Source organism: Capricornis sumatraensis, chromosome 22 (assembly GCF_032405125.1).
Source record: "Capricornis sumatraensis isolate serow.1 chromosome 22, serow.2, whole genome shotgun sequence".
NCBI classification, from domain to species: Eukaryota; Metazoa; Chordata; class Mammalia; order Artiodactyla; family Bovidae; genus Capricornis; species Capricornis sumatraensis.
Window position 1 is genome coordinate 34097959 of NC_091090.1, and position 18120 is coordinate 34116078.

At 39.8% G+C, this 18120-nt stretch overlaps 2 protein-coding genes across 2 annotated transcripts in view; both read left to right on the top strand.

Annotated features, from left to right (window-relative positions):
* Positions 1-18120, top strand: part of LOC138069278 (zinc finger protein 184-like) — a 1142341-nt gene that overhangs the window by 594403 nt on the left and 529818 nt on the right. The window lies entirely within an intron of this gene.
* LOC138069301 (putative olfactory receptor 2B8) lies at positions 15807-16745 on the top strand. Its single transcript, XM_068960555.1, has one exon. It carries the CDS (start codon positions 15807-15809, stop codon positions 16743-16745), a length of 939 nt encoding a protein of 312 aa, XP_068816656.1.

Genomic DNA, 18120 nt, shown 5'->3' on the forward strand with positions numbered 1-18120 from the left:
CTCTTTTCTGGGAAAGCCTAGGCTATGACCAAGAGTCTGGGGTCCTATAAAAATGTTCTGGATCATAAATAAGAATTTTGTAATTTTTGACTGTCAAAGACATTTGTAACTGTTACCAACCCTTCAAAATTGGGCCCTAAAAATGGTCCTTCTGCTGGGTGTTGATTGTGCCAATAGAACAAGACAGGTCAGCTCAGAAGAAGCAAAGGAACTTCCCTGGTGGCCCAGTGGCTAAGACTCTGTACTCTCAGTGCAGGGGACCTGGGTTTGATCCTTGCTTGGGCAACTAGGTCCTGCTTGCCACAACTAAGATCTGCCATAGTCAATTAAATACATAAAAATAAATACTATTTAAAAAAAGTAGAAGCAAAGGGAAGTTTTATCCTTTAGTCATAAAATGAGAAATGGGAGCTTACCATCTAGAATATGCCCTCTGCTGGACAGTCCATCCTCTGGTTGTATGATTGGGGTCTCTCATCACTGGGAAGCAGGTCATAGGGTTCTCCCTGGGCAGGCGCAGCTGCCCTGCCTGTGGCTCCACACCCCAGTGCCACGTGCAGTGTCTCTGCACATGGCCTGCTGCCACCATCTAGAATTTGTCATTCACAGCCCTTTTGCACACAGTTTAGGGCACAATGAGCTGAAGTTTAGGGCACAATGCCTCTGTACCAGGTACCCTATGAGAAAGCGAAACAAGACTAAGCACCAAGGAAAAGACAAAAAGAAGGTTAGAGTTTATTACCCAGATTCTATTTTCATTTTCTGGCAACTGCTAATGGTCATTACTCCTGGGAACCAAAAGAATGAAGGACATTACATGAGGAGAGATTTTGGAGAAAGAAGACTGAAGACCAAGGTTGAGGCAGCTCAACATTTAATGATTGGGTAATAGAGAATTTTAAGACTTTTCTTGAGATTGGGAGGAAAATCCAGAGATGTGAGAGGAAAACTCTATTCACTGAATTAAAGGCTAAGCTGCTATAAGAAGATGACCCTGAAAATCCAGTAGCTTGAAGAAGAGTCCTTCTCTGTCTACCGCTGTCTCTGTTCCCCGCTTTCTCTCTCAGGCAGGGGCGTGGCTTGTCAACAGTTGTGGAATATTTCTGCTCCACCTTATTCTTAGTGGCTCCCAACATTTGAAGGTTTGTCAAGACCTCTTAGTGTTCTAAAGCAGAGGATCTCAGTCAGAATCTAGATAGAGTCTGATTGGAAGATGGACCATCAGGTAATAACTTCAAATACGTAAGTATACCGCTTATGAATGATGGGAAATGGTGAATGATGTGAGATTTGAGATCTCCAAGGAAGATTTAACTTCGGGACCAGGGACCAGGCTTGATCACTCAAGAGCTTTTGTATAGCAGAGTTTTATTAAAGTATAACAAGGGACAGAGAAAGTTTCTGACATAGACATCAGAAGGGGGATGGAGAGTGCCCCCCTGCTAGTGTTTAGCAGGATGCTTGTTGTCTGTTAGAAAGCTATTGATTAGATAAGAGAAACACCTGAAGGCTGATGGAGTTTCACCAGGCTCCTCTCCCGCAATATGCATTTTTGAGATAGGGTGGCAGGAGATGTGTCATGCCCCAGCCATAAAACAATTGATATGAATACCGGTTTGTTGAGTGATTATCAGCCAAACGTTAGTGTTAGGTGGAACCATTTTGAAGAAAGGCAAATTCCAAAGCAAGATAACATGGTTTCATGAACATAGCTTAAGAAAAACATTTCCATAAGAAAAATGCGTGCCTTAGCTCAAGGTTTGAGAAAAGTTAAATTCAGGTGGAAAAAGGCGTCATCATGGCAACAGAGAATTTTAAGAGAAAAAAGTCTGACACTTGTAGTTTGTTTCCTCTCCCTCTTAAGGGAGTGAGAAAAAATGTCTGACACTTGCAGCCTATTTCCTCCAATCGGAGACTCCTGGCCTTCCTACTTGTTACCCTCTTACCTGTTTCAGAAGACTGGGAGATGCGAGTTTCTGTCAGTTCCTTCCACATTTACCCCTAAGTGGGAGGAGAGGGTGGAGTTGCGGGGCACAGGCAGAGAGTTAGGAGCTTTTCTTTAATTTGCTACTGTCCTGTTGGACTCAGGAACGCAAGCCCTGGCAGGGGCCTGGGCTACACGATAAGGAGTGTGTCCTCTGGCAGCAGCCACAAAACCTGGGCAGCCACACATGTGCAGAAGCTCCTTTCACAGAGACACTGGTGACCTGGGGTGGGACAGAGGGAGAGCACGATGATGGCACCTGTTGGCTTCTCAGGTTTTGGTGAGGATTGCAGTTGACCCCTAGATATGTGTTAGAAGTCTTAGCTTTTCGGATAAGGAAACAGGCTTCTTTCAGGGAGAAGCAGGAGGTTTCAGTCTGTGTCTGTGTGCTGTTCCCTGGAGAGACAGCCACAGTGAGTCTGGGTGAGCCTGTTAAGAACTGTTTCTCAGTTCCTTATAGCCTCATGGATTTCATGGACACAAGCTTCATGGCTTTCAGAGCTTTATGTTTTGGAGGGTCATGTCTCAGGTGTTAAGTCTTCAAAGTTAGGGTCCCAGATGTGGGACACTTTGTTTCCCAGGGAGAAACTGACAGTGGTGACTTCCCACCTGCTTCTTTATTGTGGCTCCAAGGATGGGTTTTATAGAGAGATTTTGTCTCTGCCTCTTCTAATGATTTATTTATTTTTTCATCTTCTAATGATTTTAGTTTGGGCTTTTCTTATTCACCTTGTGTATAGGATTCACCCAGCTAGTTTCCACATTTCTTTTTGAAGAAGTTTTTCTGTGTAAAAGTGTAGATTCATTGTGTTTATGGGAAGGGAGAAGATCTGGAGCCAGTATGTCCTGAGTGAACAGGAACCTTCTACCCTTTTGAACAGCTTCCTCTCTCCTTTTCTCTCTCTTTGCCATTCTTGCTGTTTTGTGTCTCTGTCTGTCCCTCTTTTTCTCATTCTCGAGTTCTTTTTCTATTCAAGTCTTTTTCTTTTTATACTTTTTATTTTGAAATAAATACAGATTGACGGGAAAGTCCAAAGTTAGTAGAGAGAAGTCTTGGATAAATTTGATCTATTTTCTCCCAGTGATTTTATATTATATAACTATGCTGTGCTGTGCTTAGTTGTTCAGTCATGTCTGACTCTTTGCAACCCCATGGACTGTAGCCCGCCAGGCATCTCTGTCCACGGGGATTCTCCAGGCAAGAATACTGGAGTGGTTGCCATGCCCTCTTCCAGGGAATCTTCCCAACCCAGTGATCAAACTGAGGTCTCATGCACTTCAGGCATATTCTGTACCATCTGAGCCACCAGGGAAGCCCAAGAATACTGGAGTGGGTAGCCTATCCCTTCTCCAGGGGATCTTCCTGACTCAGGAGTTGAACCAGAGTCCCCTCCATTGAAGGTGGATTCTTTACCAGCTGAGCTATCAGGGGAGCCCATTATACAACTATGAAGTGAAGTGAAGTGAAGTTGCTCAGTCGTGTCCGACTCTTTGCGACCTGGTGGACTGTAGCCTACCAGGCTTCTCCCTCCATGGGATTCTCTAGGCAAGAATACTGGAGTGGGTTGCCATTTCCTTCTCCAGGGGATCTTATCGACCCAGGGATTGAACCTGGGCCTCCTGCATTGTGGGCAGACGCTTTAACCTCTGAGCCACTGGGGAAGCTCCTATGTATATATATTATACAACTATAATGCCATTTAAAAACTAGGAAACTGACATAGGTACAATGTGTGTGTTTAAGACTATGTAATTTTTTCCCTGTTTAGTTTCCTGTATGTACCATCACAATCAAGATATGGATTTATCCTATTACCACACACATATCCTTTGTGCTACCCCTTTAGAATCACTTCTAGTCCCTCCCTTCCCCTGAAAGTGAAAGTGAAAGTCACTCAGTCAGCATCAGACTCCTTTTGACCTCCTCTACTATGCCAAAGCCTTTGACTGTGTGGATCACAATAAACTGTGGACAATTCTGAAAGAGATGGGAATACCAGACCACCTGATCTGCCTCTTGAGAAATCTGTATGCAGGTCAGGAAGCAACAGTTAGAACTGGACGTGGAACAACAGACTGGTTCCAAACAGGAAAAGGAGCACGTCAAGGCTGTATATTGTCACCCTGCTTATTTAACTTCTATGCAGAGTACATCATGAGAAACGCTGGACTGGAAGAAACACAAGCTGGAATCAAGATTGCCGGGAGAAATATCAATAACCTCAGATATGCAGATGACACCACCCTTATGGCAGAAAGTGAAGAGGAACTAAAAAGCCTCTTGATGAAAGTGAAAAAGGAGAGCGAAAAAGTTGGCTTAAAGCTCCACATTCAGAAAACGAAGATCATGGCATCCGGTCCCATCACTTCATGGGAAATAGATGGGGAAACAGTGGAAACAGTGTCAGACTTTATTTTTTTGGGCTCCAAAGTCACTGCAGATGGTGATTGCAGCCATGAAATTAAAAGACGCTTACTCCTTGGAAGAAAAATTATGACCAACCTAGATAGTACATTCAAAAGCAGAGACATTACTTTGCCGACAAAGGTCCATCTAGTCAAGGCTATGGTTTTTCCAGTAGTCATGTATGGATGTGAGAATTGGACTGTGAAGAAGGCTGAGCACCAAAGAATTGATGCTTTTGAACTGTGGTGTTGGAGATGACTCTTGAGAGTCCCTTGGACTGCAAGGAGATCCAACCAGTCCATTTTGAAGGAGATGAACCCTGGGATTTCTTTGGAAGCAATGATGCTAAAGCTGAAACTCCAGTACTTTGGCCACCTCATGCGAAGAGTTGACTCATTGGAAAAGACTCTGATGCTGGGAGGGATTGGGGTCAGGAGGAGAAGGGGAGGGCAGAGGATGAGATGACTGGATAGCATCACTGACTTGATGGACGTGAGTCTGAGTGAACTCCGGGAGTTGGTGATGGACAGGGAGGCCTGGCGTGCTGTGATTCATGGTGTCGCAAAGAGTCGGACACGACTGAGCGACTGAACTGAACTGAACTCAACTAAATAGTCAAGGCTATTGTTTTTCCAGTAGTCATGTATGGATGTGAGAGTTGGACTGTGAAGAAAGCTGAGTGCTGAAGAATTGATGCTTTTGAACTGTGGTGTTGGAGAAGACTCTTGAGAGTCCCTTGGACTGCAAGGAGATCCAACCCGTCCATTCTAAAGGAGATCAATCCTGGGTGTTCTTTGGAAGGAAAGATGCTAAAGCTGAAACTTCAATACTTTGGCCACCTCATGGGAAGAGCTGACTCATTAGAAAAGACTCTGATGCTGGGAGGGATTGGAGGCAGGAGGAGAAGGGGATGACAGAGGATGAGATGGCTGGATGGCATCACTGACTCGATGGACATGAGTTTGAGTGAACTCTGGGAGTTGGTGATGGACAGGGAGGCCTGGCGTGCTGCAATTCCTGGGGTCACAAAGAGTCGGACACGACTGAACGACTGAACTGAACCGAACTATATAGTCTATTTAATTCTCTAGGCTGGAATACTGGAGTGGATAGCCTTTCCAAACCAGGAATCGAATCAGGGTCCTCTGTATTGCAGGTGGATTCTTTACCACCTGAGCTATCAGGGAGGCTCCTCCCACGCCCTCCACCCCAAACCCTCTGTAAAACCGTTCCTAACTCCTGGGCAGTACTAATTTGGTCTCCATCTTTATTATTTTGTTATTTCATGGGTGTTATATAGATGGGATCATATTTAACCTATTAACATAGACTTATTTTCGTGTAACATAATATCATTGAGATTCATCCAAGACGTTGTATCAATAGATTATTTTTTTATTATCATGTAGTATTCCATGGTATGTGTGTACCATCATTTGTTTAGAATATTTTAGTTGTTTTCAGCTTTTTGCTGTTATAGATAAAGCTGCTATGAATAATTGTGCACAGGTTTTTGTGTGGAATAAATTTTTGTTTCTCTGTCATAAATGCCCAAGAGCATGATTACTGGGCTGTATGGCAAGTGCATATTTGATTTTTAAAGAAACAGCCAAGCTCTTTTATCAAATAGCTGCATCATTTTATATTTTCATTAACAATGTATGAGTGATTCAGTTTTTCCACAATCTCACCAACACTTGATATTGTTGCTATATTTTTCATTTTTGTTGTTCTAGTAGGTGGGTGGTGATATGTCTTCATGGTCTTATCTCTCTCCATCTCTGGACACCCTATACAATATTGATCTTTACTTGGTCTCCTTATAAATGTGAGAAAATTCTAATTTAAGACTATTTTAAGGAAGATAGCTTTCTCTTAGATAGCTTATACTACTGACTAGCAGTGGTCTATTACTCTGAAACAAAATGTGTTCTAGTGGGAAAAAGAGATTTTACATTTTTTGAAACTGCATTTGATGGTTAGGCCAAAGCCTTCCATAGACAGATGTTAAGCATTCCTGCCTTTTTCCTTGTATAGTCAAGTGTATAAGCTGTTTTGAAATTGATTGATCTTCAAACTTCAGTACACACAATACCCTTCAGTTTCTTTCACTTTACTTTAGCAATTATAGCTATCCTGTTTAACTCAATCATTTGGATCGTAAATTCAAAGTCGAGTTGAACTGAAGCAAAGCACGGAAATTCCATTTAAAAAGTCAATAGTTTAAAAAAAAAAAACTATACGACAAAAGAAAAACACAGTCGATAGTTTTTCTGTTTGTTTAAGTAAATTATTGCCACTCTCGATAGAAATTGAAGAATGTCATAGAGGAGATGATATTTTTCCTTAGCCACGTTAGAAGTTTGGGAGTAAAATGTGGGTGTTGTTGTTTAATATATTACCTTAAAGGTTAGAATCTGCCTAAACTTTAACTCTGTGATCTCTTAGAAGTTGGTTATAATTTGCTGTATGACTCAGGGACTCAGCGACTCAGCCCAGGGCTTTGTAAAACCTAGAGGAGTGAGATGGGGAAGGAGGCTCAAGAGGGAAGGGACATAGGTATACCTATGGCTGATTCATGTTGATATTTGGCAGAAACAAGTACAATAGTGTAAAGCAATTATCCTTCAATCAATTAAAATGAATAAATTGTATTATAAAACAAAGAAAAAACAATTTGATTATGAATATTAGGTGAAATTAATTTACCGTTAAAGTTGGGTAACTGAATGAGTTCTTATTTCTATATGCAGAATTTTTTTTTGCAACTGTGTGAAAAAAATCTCAGTTATTTAGTAAAATATCCTAGCCATTAAAAGATGAGAGTTAAGATAACTTGTAAGTCTAGGGAGTTATCTGACCTCTGTCATTTATGAGAAATTATTAAAGAGACAGATTAGGTATCTTCTTGCATTCTCCTTGATATTCATTTTCTCTAAGGATTGTCATCTCTGGGCAGCTAGGCAACATCAGCTAATTAACAGTACAGGACATTCATTCTCCAGAGACTTCAGCCAGGTAAATAGTTTTCACCGGACCAGTTTTACTGCAGTTTCATACCAATCTCATGCTTTCATAATGAGCTCTCCATCATAGAGCCAAGACAGTATATTCAGAAGGAATCCTGAGAGTTTGAGATTGCCTTCCTAAATCATCCTACCAGCTAGATACAATGCTGATCTTCAGTCCTGTGAAGGTATTTGAAATTATCACGAGAAATGTCTTCTTGCTTAAGGAAACCTTAAGGATATTCCAATGCTGATAGAGTCAGCTTATGTACTCATTTCATACAGCCTGTGTCCTTAGTCTACACACCCAGGTCTCAATGCCCAGTACTGTGTTAAAGGCAGAAACTGGAAATGAGATAGGGAACGAGTTTAGAACACTCACATAAGGTGACTCAGACTGACAGGACTAGAACTTGATCTTTGTGCTACTTTAGGAATTGGTAAGTTAGTTTGTTTTCAGTTGCAAGTGTTCTTTAAAAGCTAAGCTGAGTAACATACATGTCAGTTGGCAAAAGAAACAGAAGTTCCTAAGGAAATTTATCCAATTAAAGAACTAAACTGAAGTGTTCCTTATGGAAGCCAATTTTGTGTTCCTAGACATTTCATCCTATTGTAGTATATTCATTATGTCTCAGTATGAATATGTTGAACAATTTAAATTCAGGATATTTGGCTGTCATAAAATATGTCCTTCAGTAATTGAATAATAGCATATATGTGAATGTGAAAATATTAGACTATACACTTTCATTATTTCCTCAACTCCTATTTACTGTGAAATTACAGAATGTTTCTTAAAGTGTATTGTCAATATCTGTAGTTTTTAAACATTCATTTTCTCAAAGAAATGAACATATGTAGTCTTCCAAATGGTAGTTTGATAATTACAACCATGAAGGTCCATTTCATGGTTCCTGTGCCAATGCACTTTTGAGTTTATTGTTAATGAAAAATGATCATTCTTCAATTGAGGAGGAATACCAATTTGAGAAGAGAAACGTGGGTCAGACAAGGTGATCTGAATGTTTAATTTATTGGTGAATAAGGCAAATGACAATTTTTTGATGGCCTCGCACTGAGGTGATGTGTAGTGTACACTGGTGACTGTCCTTTCATCCTTGTACACACTTATGAATGGACTCTACGTTTTGTATGAATAGACTCTAGGTTTTGTATGAATGCTTTTGGTGTCCAGTTCAGATCTTTTCTACTGGCTGGTGGGTGCACCAGTCCACACCATATTTGTCATGAGTATTGACTGATAGCTTCAGAGCCCATTCCTTCTTCAGAAAATTGCCATCAATTGAATGGGAGCCACGTTACCAGGAGGTCTCCTGATGTTGGTTGGGTCAGCTTGCAGTCAATGACAGACTCAGGATATATAAAAGGCTGGCTTTTGGACACAATGCATGCTCCACAGCTTGTTATTCTGTATGTCAGTACCTGGTCACATTTAAATGACTAGGTATTTAAATTAACCTGAATTAAATTTAAATTTAAACTTCAGTTCCTTAGCTGCCACCCTTGAAATGCTCAGTCAGCAACATGTGGGTAGCAGTGATTGTATTAGTGAAGACAGAATACTTTCTATCAGCAGAGAGTTCTGTTGGAGAGTCATATTCCATCTTTCTCTGGGACCAGGCTTATGCTGTTCCATTTGCGATCACATCCTTGCTTAGCAGCATTGTCCGCTCTATTTTGCTCTTTGATTCTCTTTATCCTGAGAACATTCGATTAATAAACAGCTTGCAAAGAAATTCCTACTTCAGCTTCTCCTTCCCAAGCTGGCCAAACGTTGTCCATATTGATTAGAACTATTATTTCTGATACCATGATAGATTCACTTCTTCCTCATTTGTAAGTCCTTCATTGCCATTAGGGACCAGGCCTAATGTATTGGAGTTAAGCTGAGACAGAAGGATTATTAAAGCAAGAGTGATTCAGTTATGGCTCTGAGGCTGTAGGGGTTTTGTCTGCACCTTTTCAGGATTCCTTGAGGAACTGGATAGGGTAGAGTTTGAACTTTAAATTTATCAGTGAATGTTGCATGATTTGAGATCTCTTAAAGAGACATTATCTTGAGATCTTTTGTCTTTAAAATGGTTTGCACACCAAGTAGTTAGTTTTCTTGAAATACTTATCTTCTTCCACTAAAATTTCAGTTATATTATGTGTTAGTAATATACAGTTATTATAATTGTAAATATACCTCTAGCACTGATATGTGTCTGTATTAAGCATTTAACCTCTCTCATTTGATGCCTCTTCTCTTAATTAGTATAGTGGAATTGTGTTCTTGTGAGATATAATTTTCTATCATATTCTTTTAAAAAATAATTGTTATGTAAGATGTCATCTTTTATTGTAGAATCTGTTAATTTTACCTACTTAATATTTTCTATATTATAGATATACTTTGATTTTTCAATTATTTGTCATTTGTATCCAAATATTTATTGATATGTAACTTGTATAGTGGAATTTGCCTGTTTTATATCATATCATGATGGTTATCAAGGAAAGTATTTGTTGTTCCTGTAGCTAGGATGAATGTGTTTAATATTTCTAGTTTTTATTATTTATGTTATTTATTTTATTATTTACGTAGTTTGTCTCATACTACTCAGTATTCCTTATTGTGTTAGGTCAGTTGATATGTATTTTAACATAGATGATGATTCCCGATTAAAAAGTAGAATTCTTTAAATGTGGTGTGTGTGTGTGAAGTTGCTCAGTCATGTCCGACTCTTTGCGACCCTGTGGACTGTAGCCCTCCAGGCTCCTCTGTCCATGGGATTCTCCAGGCAAGAATACTGGAGTGGGTTGCCATTTCCTTCTCCAGGGGATCTTCCCAACCCAGGGATCGAACCCGGGTCTCCTGCTTTGCAGGCAGACGCTTTATCCTCTGAGCCACCAGGGAAGCAAGGAAATAAAAATTTCCCATTTAACCTTAGCCAAGAAATATTCCTTACCTTGAGTCATTGCCTTCTGTGGTGGTGCAAACAGTTTTAGGAAGGTTGGGTGCTGAGTAGGGAAGGAGCAAGGGATTGGTTTGACCCAGGCCAGCAGAATGTACTCTTGAGATCATTGCAATGATGCATCTTGCACCTTGAAGTTTCCCATATCTGATTTACTCAGGAAGGGATAACTTCCTGAATTTCTTTAGAGAAAAGAATTTAAAGAAGCAGATATGACATTGCTATCCTAATTACCTTCCAGTGTAATATACACTTGGACTGGAACCATTTGTAACATACAAAGACAATTATATTCTTTTTTTCTGTTTTAGTTGGTGTTACTTTTGTTTGTTGTTGTCTGATATTAAATTTTTCAACCTAAAATCATTCATTTTTATACCTGTCAGATACTTGGTCATTCAGCATCCTTTTTCTAATAAATGAATATTATTCTGTATAGTTGCACATGGTTTGAACCACTTCATCTTGACAAGATTTTATCTTAAATCATTTGCTGTTCTGGTCCTTATTGATATGATGATAAAATATACCATTGTTTTATTACCCTGGTCCATTATTGTATTGGTGTTTTCCTTTGATGAATTAACATTTTATATTTGCCCTTCACTTTGTTAAATGCTTCCTTTATTAAGTACATTTAGGAAAGTTTTCCAGCAGTGCATCTAGGATGAATGTGTCAGTATTTGTATATATGTTCATGACACTGAGACATAGCTTGTATTTGCTCTTCTGAGCAGGTGTGAGTCAGGGAACATATCCTGTCATTGCACATTTAGACTATCTGTCAAAATTTTATAATTCTGTTATAAATTTTTTTCTAGATAGGCTTCTGTTGTGGATACCACAGATCACATTCTTATAAGAAATCAAAGGAAGAATGAAATCTTATGAAATTGTAAACTCTGCCATCTGCAGTGGTGTCCCCTGAATTTTATTATATTCATGTCTGGCAATAAAGCAATGTGTTTGCTAAAAACACAAACTTTGATGTCAAAGAGACCTAATTTGTGTTTACAGATTTAGGATTTTAATAATCTTGGCTAAGCTACTTAACCACTTGAATCTATATACTCTTCAAATATAGAAGGGTAACAGTAATAAATGTCAAACTTTTTTTGAAGATAGTTGACACTATGCATGTAAATGCTTTAGAGCATATCAAACAATCAACAATACCAACAGTATTGGCATTATTATTATTATTTTCAAAAATGTTTCTTTATTTACTCTAATATTTGATTGCATTGGATCTTGGTTGCTGCTCACAGGCTTTCTCCAGTTGCAGCAAGCAGAGGCTACTCTTTAGTTGCGGTACGCCGGCTTCTCACTGTGTTGTCTTCTCTTGTGGAGCACGAGCTTCAGTGATTGTGGTGCAGGAGACAGTAGTTGTGGCGGATGTGTATGGCTGCCCCATGCATATGGAATCATAGTTGTCCTGCTCATGCAGGATCTTTCTTGACCAGGGATCAAACCTGTGTCCCTTACATTGCATGGCAGACTCTTCACCACTGGACCACCAGGGAATCCCAGCATTATTAGCTATAAGTAGCATATCATTACAGCCTTCAAAACTTGGGTACTTATCAAACTTTATATGTGATAAGTTTTATTAAATGTTGTTTTTGGAGGTGTGTGAACACTATAGTGCTCTTCCATACTGTTTTGTGATAGAGTGTTAAGTTAGATGAGCTTAATCCTTCTCATATATGATGTATTAAATTTCTATTATGTGTCCTTTTTATATTTCAAACCATCTGATTTTTTTTCTTTCCTTACCACTAAATTATGGGACATGGAGGACATTTATGCTATTGATGAAGGAATATTCCCCAGGGCCCCTCCACCATTACCTCTTCTTTCATTTGACTCTTTGGAGTTGTTGTTCAGTTGCTCAGTCATGTCGGACTTTGCAACCCCAGGAATTGCAGCATGCCAGGCTTCCCTGTCTTTCACCATCTCAAGTTCACGTCCATTGAGTCAATGATGCCATCCAACCATTTCATCCTCTGTCGATCACTTCTCCTCCTGCGGTCAATCTTTTCCAAAATCAGGGTCTTTTCCAATAAGTTGGCCTTTTGGATCAAGTGGCCAAAGTTTTGGAGCTTCAGCGTTAGCATCGGTCCTTCCAGTGAACATTCAGTGTTGATTTCCTTTAGGACTGAGTGGTTGGATCTCCTTGCAATCCAAGGAACTCTCAAGAGTCCTCTCCAGCACCACAATTCAAAAGCATCAATTCTTTGGTACTCAGCCTTCTTCATGGTTCAATTCTCACATCCATACATAATTACTGGAAAAACCATAGCTCTGAGTGTACAGACCTTTGCTGGTAAAGTGATGTCTCTGCTTTTAATATGCTATCTAAGTTTGTCACAGCTTTTCTTTCAAGGAGCATGTGTCTTCTAATTTCATGGCTGCAGTCACCATTTGTAGTGATTTTGGAGCCCAAGCAAATAAAATCTGTCATTGCTTCCACTTTTCTTCCATCTATTTGCCATGAAGTGATGGGCCCAGATGCCATGATCTTAAGTTTTTTGAATGTTAAGTTTTAAGCCAGCCATTTCACTCTTCTCTTTCACCTTCATCAAGAGGCTCTTTAGTTCCTCTTAGCTTTTTGCCATCAGGGTGGTATCATCTGCATATCTGAGGTTGTCGATATTTCTCCCAGCAATCTTGATTCCAGTTTGTGAGTCATTCAGCCTGGCATTTCACATGATCTACTCTGTATATAAGTTAAATAAGCAGGATGACAATACACAGTCATGAATGTACTCCTTTCCCAATTTTGAAGCAGTCTGTTGTTCCATGTATGGTTCTAACTGTTGCATCTTGACCTGCATATGGGTTTCTCAGGAGACAGGTTAGGTGGTCTGGTATTCCCATCTCTTTAAGGATTTTCCACAGTTTGTTGTGGTCCAACAGTCAAAGGCATTAGTGTCGTCATTGAAGCAGAAGTAGATTTTTTGGGGAATTCCTTTGCCATTTTTTTTTTTTTTTTGACTTCCCTGGTGCCTCAGACAGTAAAACGTCTGCCTACAATGCGGGAGACCCAAGTTCGATCCCTGGGTTGGGAAGATCCTCTTTAGAAGGAAATGGCAACCCACTCCAGTACCTTTGCCTGGAAAATCCCATGGACGGAGGAGCATGGTAGGCTACATACAGTCCATGGGGTCGCAAAGAGTCGGACATGACTGAGCAACTTTACTTACTTGCTTTTTTTATGATCCAACTAATAATGGCAATTTGATCTCTGATGTGATTCCCAGGTGGCACTAGTGGTAAAGAACCAGCCCGCCAATGCAGGAGATATAAGAAATGTGGGTTTGATCCCAGGGTTGCGATGATCCCGTGGAGGTGTGCACGGCAACCCACTCCAGTATTCTTGCCTGGAGAATCCCGTGGATAGAGGAACCTGGAGGGCTACAGTACATGGGGTCACAAAGAGTCAGACATGACTGAGTGAGTAACACTTTCACACTTTTTCCTTTACTCAGTTTTTATTAGCATTTATTTTATGACAATTTTGTATCAGTTTCTTTCACACAGGGGTGAGTCTACACCCAATTCAGATTCAGATTTTGAAAGCCTTAGAAGAATTAAAAATGTACTATGTGCCTAACCATTTGAATACAATAGAACTGAATTATATACCTTCTTATGCTGCTTAAGTTAATGGATGAAAAAGTGAAAGTGAAGTCGGTCAGTTGTGTCCAACTCTTTTCAACTCTTTGGACTGTAGCCCGCCAAGCTCCTCCACCCATGGGATTTTCTAGGCAAGAATACTGGAGTGGGTTGCCATTTCTTTCTCCAGGGGATTTTGCCGACCCAGGGATCAAACTCGGATCTCCCGCGTTGCAGGCAGACTGTTTACTGTCTGAGCCACCAGTGAATCCCAATGATCATGTTTATGTAGTAATAAGTAGTTGGATGAATATGATAGTCAGTTAACCTTAGAGCTGGTATTGTGTTCAGGTTGGTGTAAGTAATGTTTCAAGATAGCTCCCAGAAAGGTGCATATGTAAAATTAACCTAATGTAAATGGATGTTCTTAGATTTTTATAACACCAAAATGTGCTTTTCTTTATTTCTTCTCTTGTATTACTAATACTTTTAGTTTCACATTCTATCTTTGACCTATCACCACATTGACAGTGCACCTGTGTTTGTATGTGTTCATCTATTTAATTATTTATCATAGGGAGTGTTGTAAAGCATTACACTTTGTGCAGATTACACAGTTGGATATCTTTAGAAAATATTTATCTTGATTAAAATGTTGATAGTGACTAATCATATCTTCGTTAGGAATTCCAGGCATTTTAGTTGCTGGTAATATAAGAAAATGACATCAACAGAAAGAAGAGGTAAGTTCAGGTCATTGGGTTTTGAACTTCTGCTGTGAACTGACTATTTTTGTGGTTTAGTCACTATGTCATGTCTGACTCTTTACGACCCTATGGACTATAGCCCACCAGCTTCTCTGTACTAGAGTGGATTGCCATTGTCTTCTCCAGTGTATCTTTCTGAAACAGGGACTGAACCAGCATTTCCTGCATCTCCTGCAGGTTCTTTACTGGTGAGTCATCAGGGAACCCCATGAACTGACTATGCGCAGTGAATAAAGTTTTGGAGTTCTTGTTAAATTAGTGTCATAATTCTAGTTATCTCAAGGGCAAGCGTTAAGCACTATAATTGAATGGTGATTTTTCAAACTCTCAAAATTTTATTTTTATGTTTTCTTTATTTTTTACTACTATACAAAAAGATTGGTGTATAGCATTCACAAATATAATGTATTAGGAGTAGAAAGATAAAAATTTTGTCAAAATGTTTGCATGAAGCACTATTAGTGATACTTTGAATATAATATAATTCTTTGTATAAATATGTTCTAGCTCATAAACTTCTATATCTGAATGCATTTTCGAGATTATTTTCTATTATTCAGTTACATGTGAGGTATGTACACATACAGTTGTCTAGAATAATGAGATACATATTTAAAATAAACTTTCTTCCTCTGTCTACATCTTTCTTACTCTTTCTAATCACTCTGCCTTGATTTTCCCTCATTTCCACTTTCTCTAAAATTTACATATATAATGATCATAATTCAATCCTATTCATCTCAATCACAAAAGACATTTTATATCTATGATTGATGCAAACTAAGATGCATTATTTGATCTTATTATTTCATTTTTTTGTATTGAATATCAATATATAACTTTTTGTGAATAGAATAGAACTAATTGATTTAAGATATATCCATTTCAATGAGTACATCATTTATTCAAATAATTGTATATAAAATGCTATGGCCATGCCTTTGAACATGATAGATTTTCCTCTTTAATCCTGCTCTTTTTTGGAAAATAGCTTTTATAAATTGCTAAATGCTTGGTTTGACAGGAACCCTGTGCTAGCAAAGGATGGAACAGAAAAATGGAAGTTCTTTCACTGGGTTTATCCTACTAGGTTTCTCTGACAGGCCTCAACTTGAGCTCGTCCTCTTTGTGGTCCTTTTGATCTTCTACATCTTCACTTTGCTGGGAAACACAACCATCATTGCATTGTCCTACTTGGACCCATGTCTTCACACCCCAATGTACTTTTTCCTGTCTAACCTGAGCTTTCTGGACATGTGCTACACCACCAGCATCGTTCCCCAGTTCCTGGTTAATCTCAGTGGAGCAGACAAATCCATCTCCTTTGGTGGCTGTGTAGTTCAAATGTATATCTCTCTGGCATTGGGATGTACAGAATGTATTCTCCTAGGAGTTATGGCATTGGACCGCTATGCAGCTGTTTGCAGGCCCCTTCACTACACAGTAATCATGCATCCTCGTCTGTGTGCCCTGATGGCTTCTGCTTCGTGGGTCACTGGTTTTGCCATCTCCTTATTGCAGACAGTGCTCACCTTCCTTTTACCACTTTGTGGGAGAAATAAATTAGACCACTTCCTTTGTGAGATGCCTCCTTTTCTCAAACTTGCCTGTGTTGACACCACCATGAATGTGTATATGACCTTTTTTGCCAGTGTCATCATTCTTCTCACACCTGTTTCATTAATCATGTTCTCCTATGGTCGGATTGTCAGGGCGGTCTTAAGAATAAAGTCCACTGCAGGGCGGAGAAAAGCATTTGGCACGTGTGGATCGCACCTCACGGTGGTCTCCCTGTTCTTTGGCACAGCCTTCTATGTATATTATCAGCCCAGCAGCAAAAACTCCCAGGATCAGGACAAGTTCATGTCTCTCTTCTACACTGTCATTATCCCCATGACCAACCCCCTCATATATACGCTGAGGAACAGGGATGTGAAGGGAGCGATGAAGAAGGTGCTTTGGAAGGCCTCTGACTCCAGATGATGGCTGAGGAGGACAGTTTAATGGAAGGACCTTGAACGCCAGTGCTCTTTAGATGTATCTGTGTGTCCCGCATGAGTCACCTAAAATTCCCTCTGACATTTCTGAAGGGAATTTGTTTCCTTCATTCCCTTTGAAAAGCGAGTGTTTAAATTTTAAGGTCATGTATTCATTTCAACTTCCAGGGATGTTGATTCAGTGTTCTGATAGCATCTGTTTTGAGGTTATTGTTTTTTAAAGCTCCAGGGATTTTTCTTGTTTGCATTTCCTTTTAGGTACATCATACATCATCTATTTGCAAAAAGATATGCGAAATTATTACATGAAAGCATAGCCAAAATAAGAACAGGAAACCACCAAAATGCTGTAAGGAATATTAACATTTTATCATTTCCTAAAAATTGCTACTTCTACAACACATGTATTCTGATGCCAATAGGTAAATTGGCACCTACAATTGACTAGCTTTTTCTATATAACAAATCACTTCAAAAATTAAGTTGCTTAAAACACCAACCATTAATTTATCTCACAATTATGTGCATTAGCAATTTGGGCTAAGCTTAGCTAGACAATTCTTCAGGTCTTGGCTGGACTCACTCAAATGCCAGCAGTTAGCTTCTGGGTTGACTTAGGGCTTCCTGATCCAAGACTGCCACAGTTGGCATGGTTTCCATCTCCCTGATGTGGTGTCTTGTCTTCCAGTAGGATGGCCTGGAATGTTCATATGGGGAAGGCTGATTTCCAAGTTCTTGTGACCCATTACTTGTTGAAATTATGGCTACTCTCCTGCTTGACTGTCCTGTCTCTCTTTGTGCATTCTTTACCTCCATAAATAGTAACTGTTACGTTCTGTTCTTTATTTCACATGGAAGGTTTAGGAGGTCACAGTGTGTTTTCATGGCCTCTTTCCCCAGTTGGCAATAAGTAGGTGCTTCCCTAGTGGTCTAGTGGGAGAATCCTGCTGCCAATGCAGTGAACACAAGTTACATTCCTGGTCCAGGAAGTTCCTACATGATGCAGAGCAACTAAGGCCATGTGCCACAGCTACCCAGCCAGCTCTCTAGATCCCATGAGCCACAACTACTGAAGCCAGCACGCCCTAGAGCCTGTGGTCCCCAGAAAGAGAAGCCACAGCAATGAGAAACCCTTGCACCGCAGCTAGAGAAAGCCTGCATGGAGCAATGAAGAGCCACAACAAAGACCAAGCACAGCAAAAACAAAAGAAAAAATCCAATTGGTGAGAGATCTTTCCTGTTGGCCTGGTGGTTAAGAGTCCTCTCTTTCACCGCAGAGGTCGAGGGTTCCATCCCTGGTCAGGAGACTAGAACCCACATGCCATGCAGCATGGCCCAACATTATAAAACAAAGAGAACAA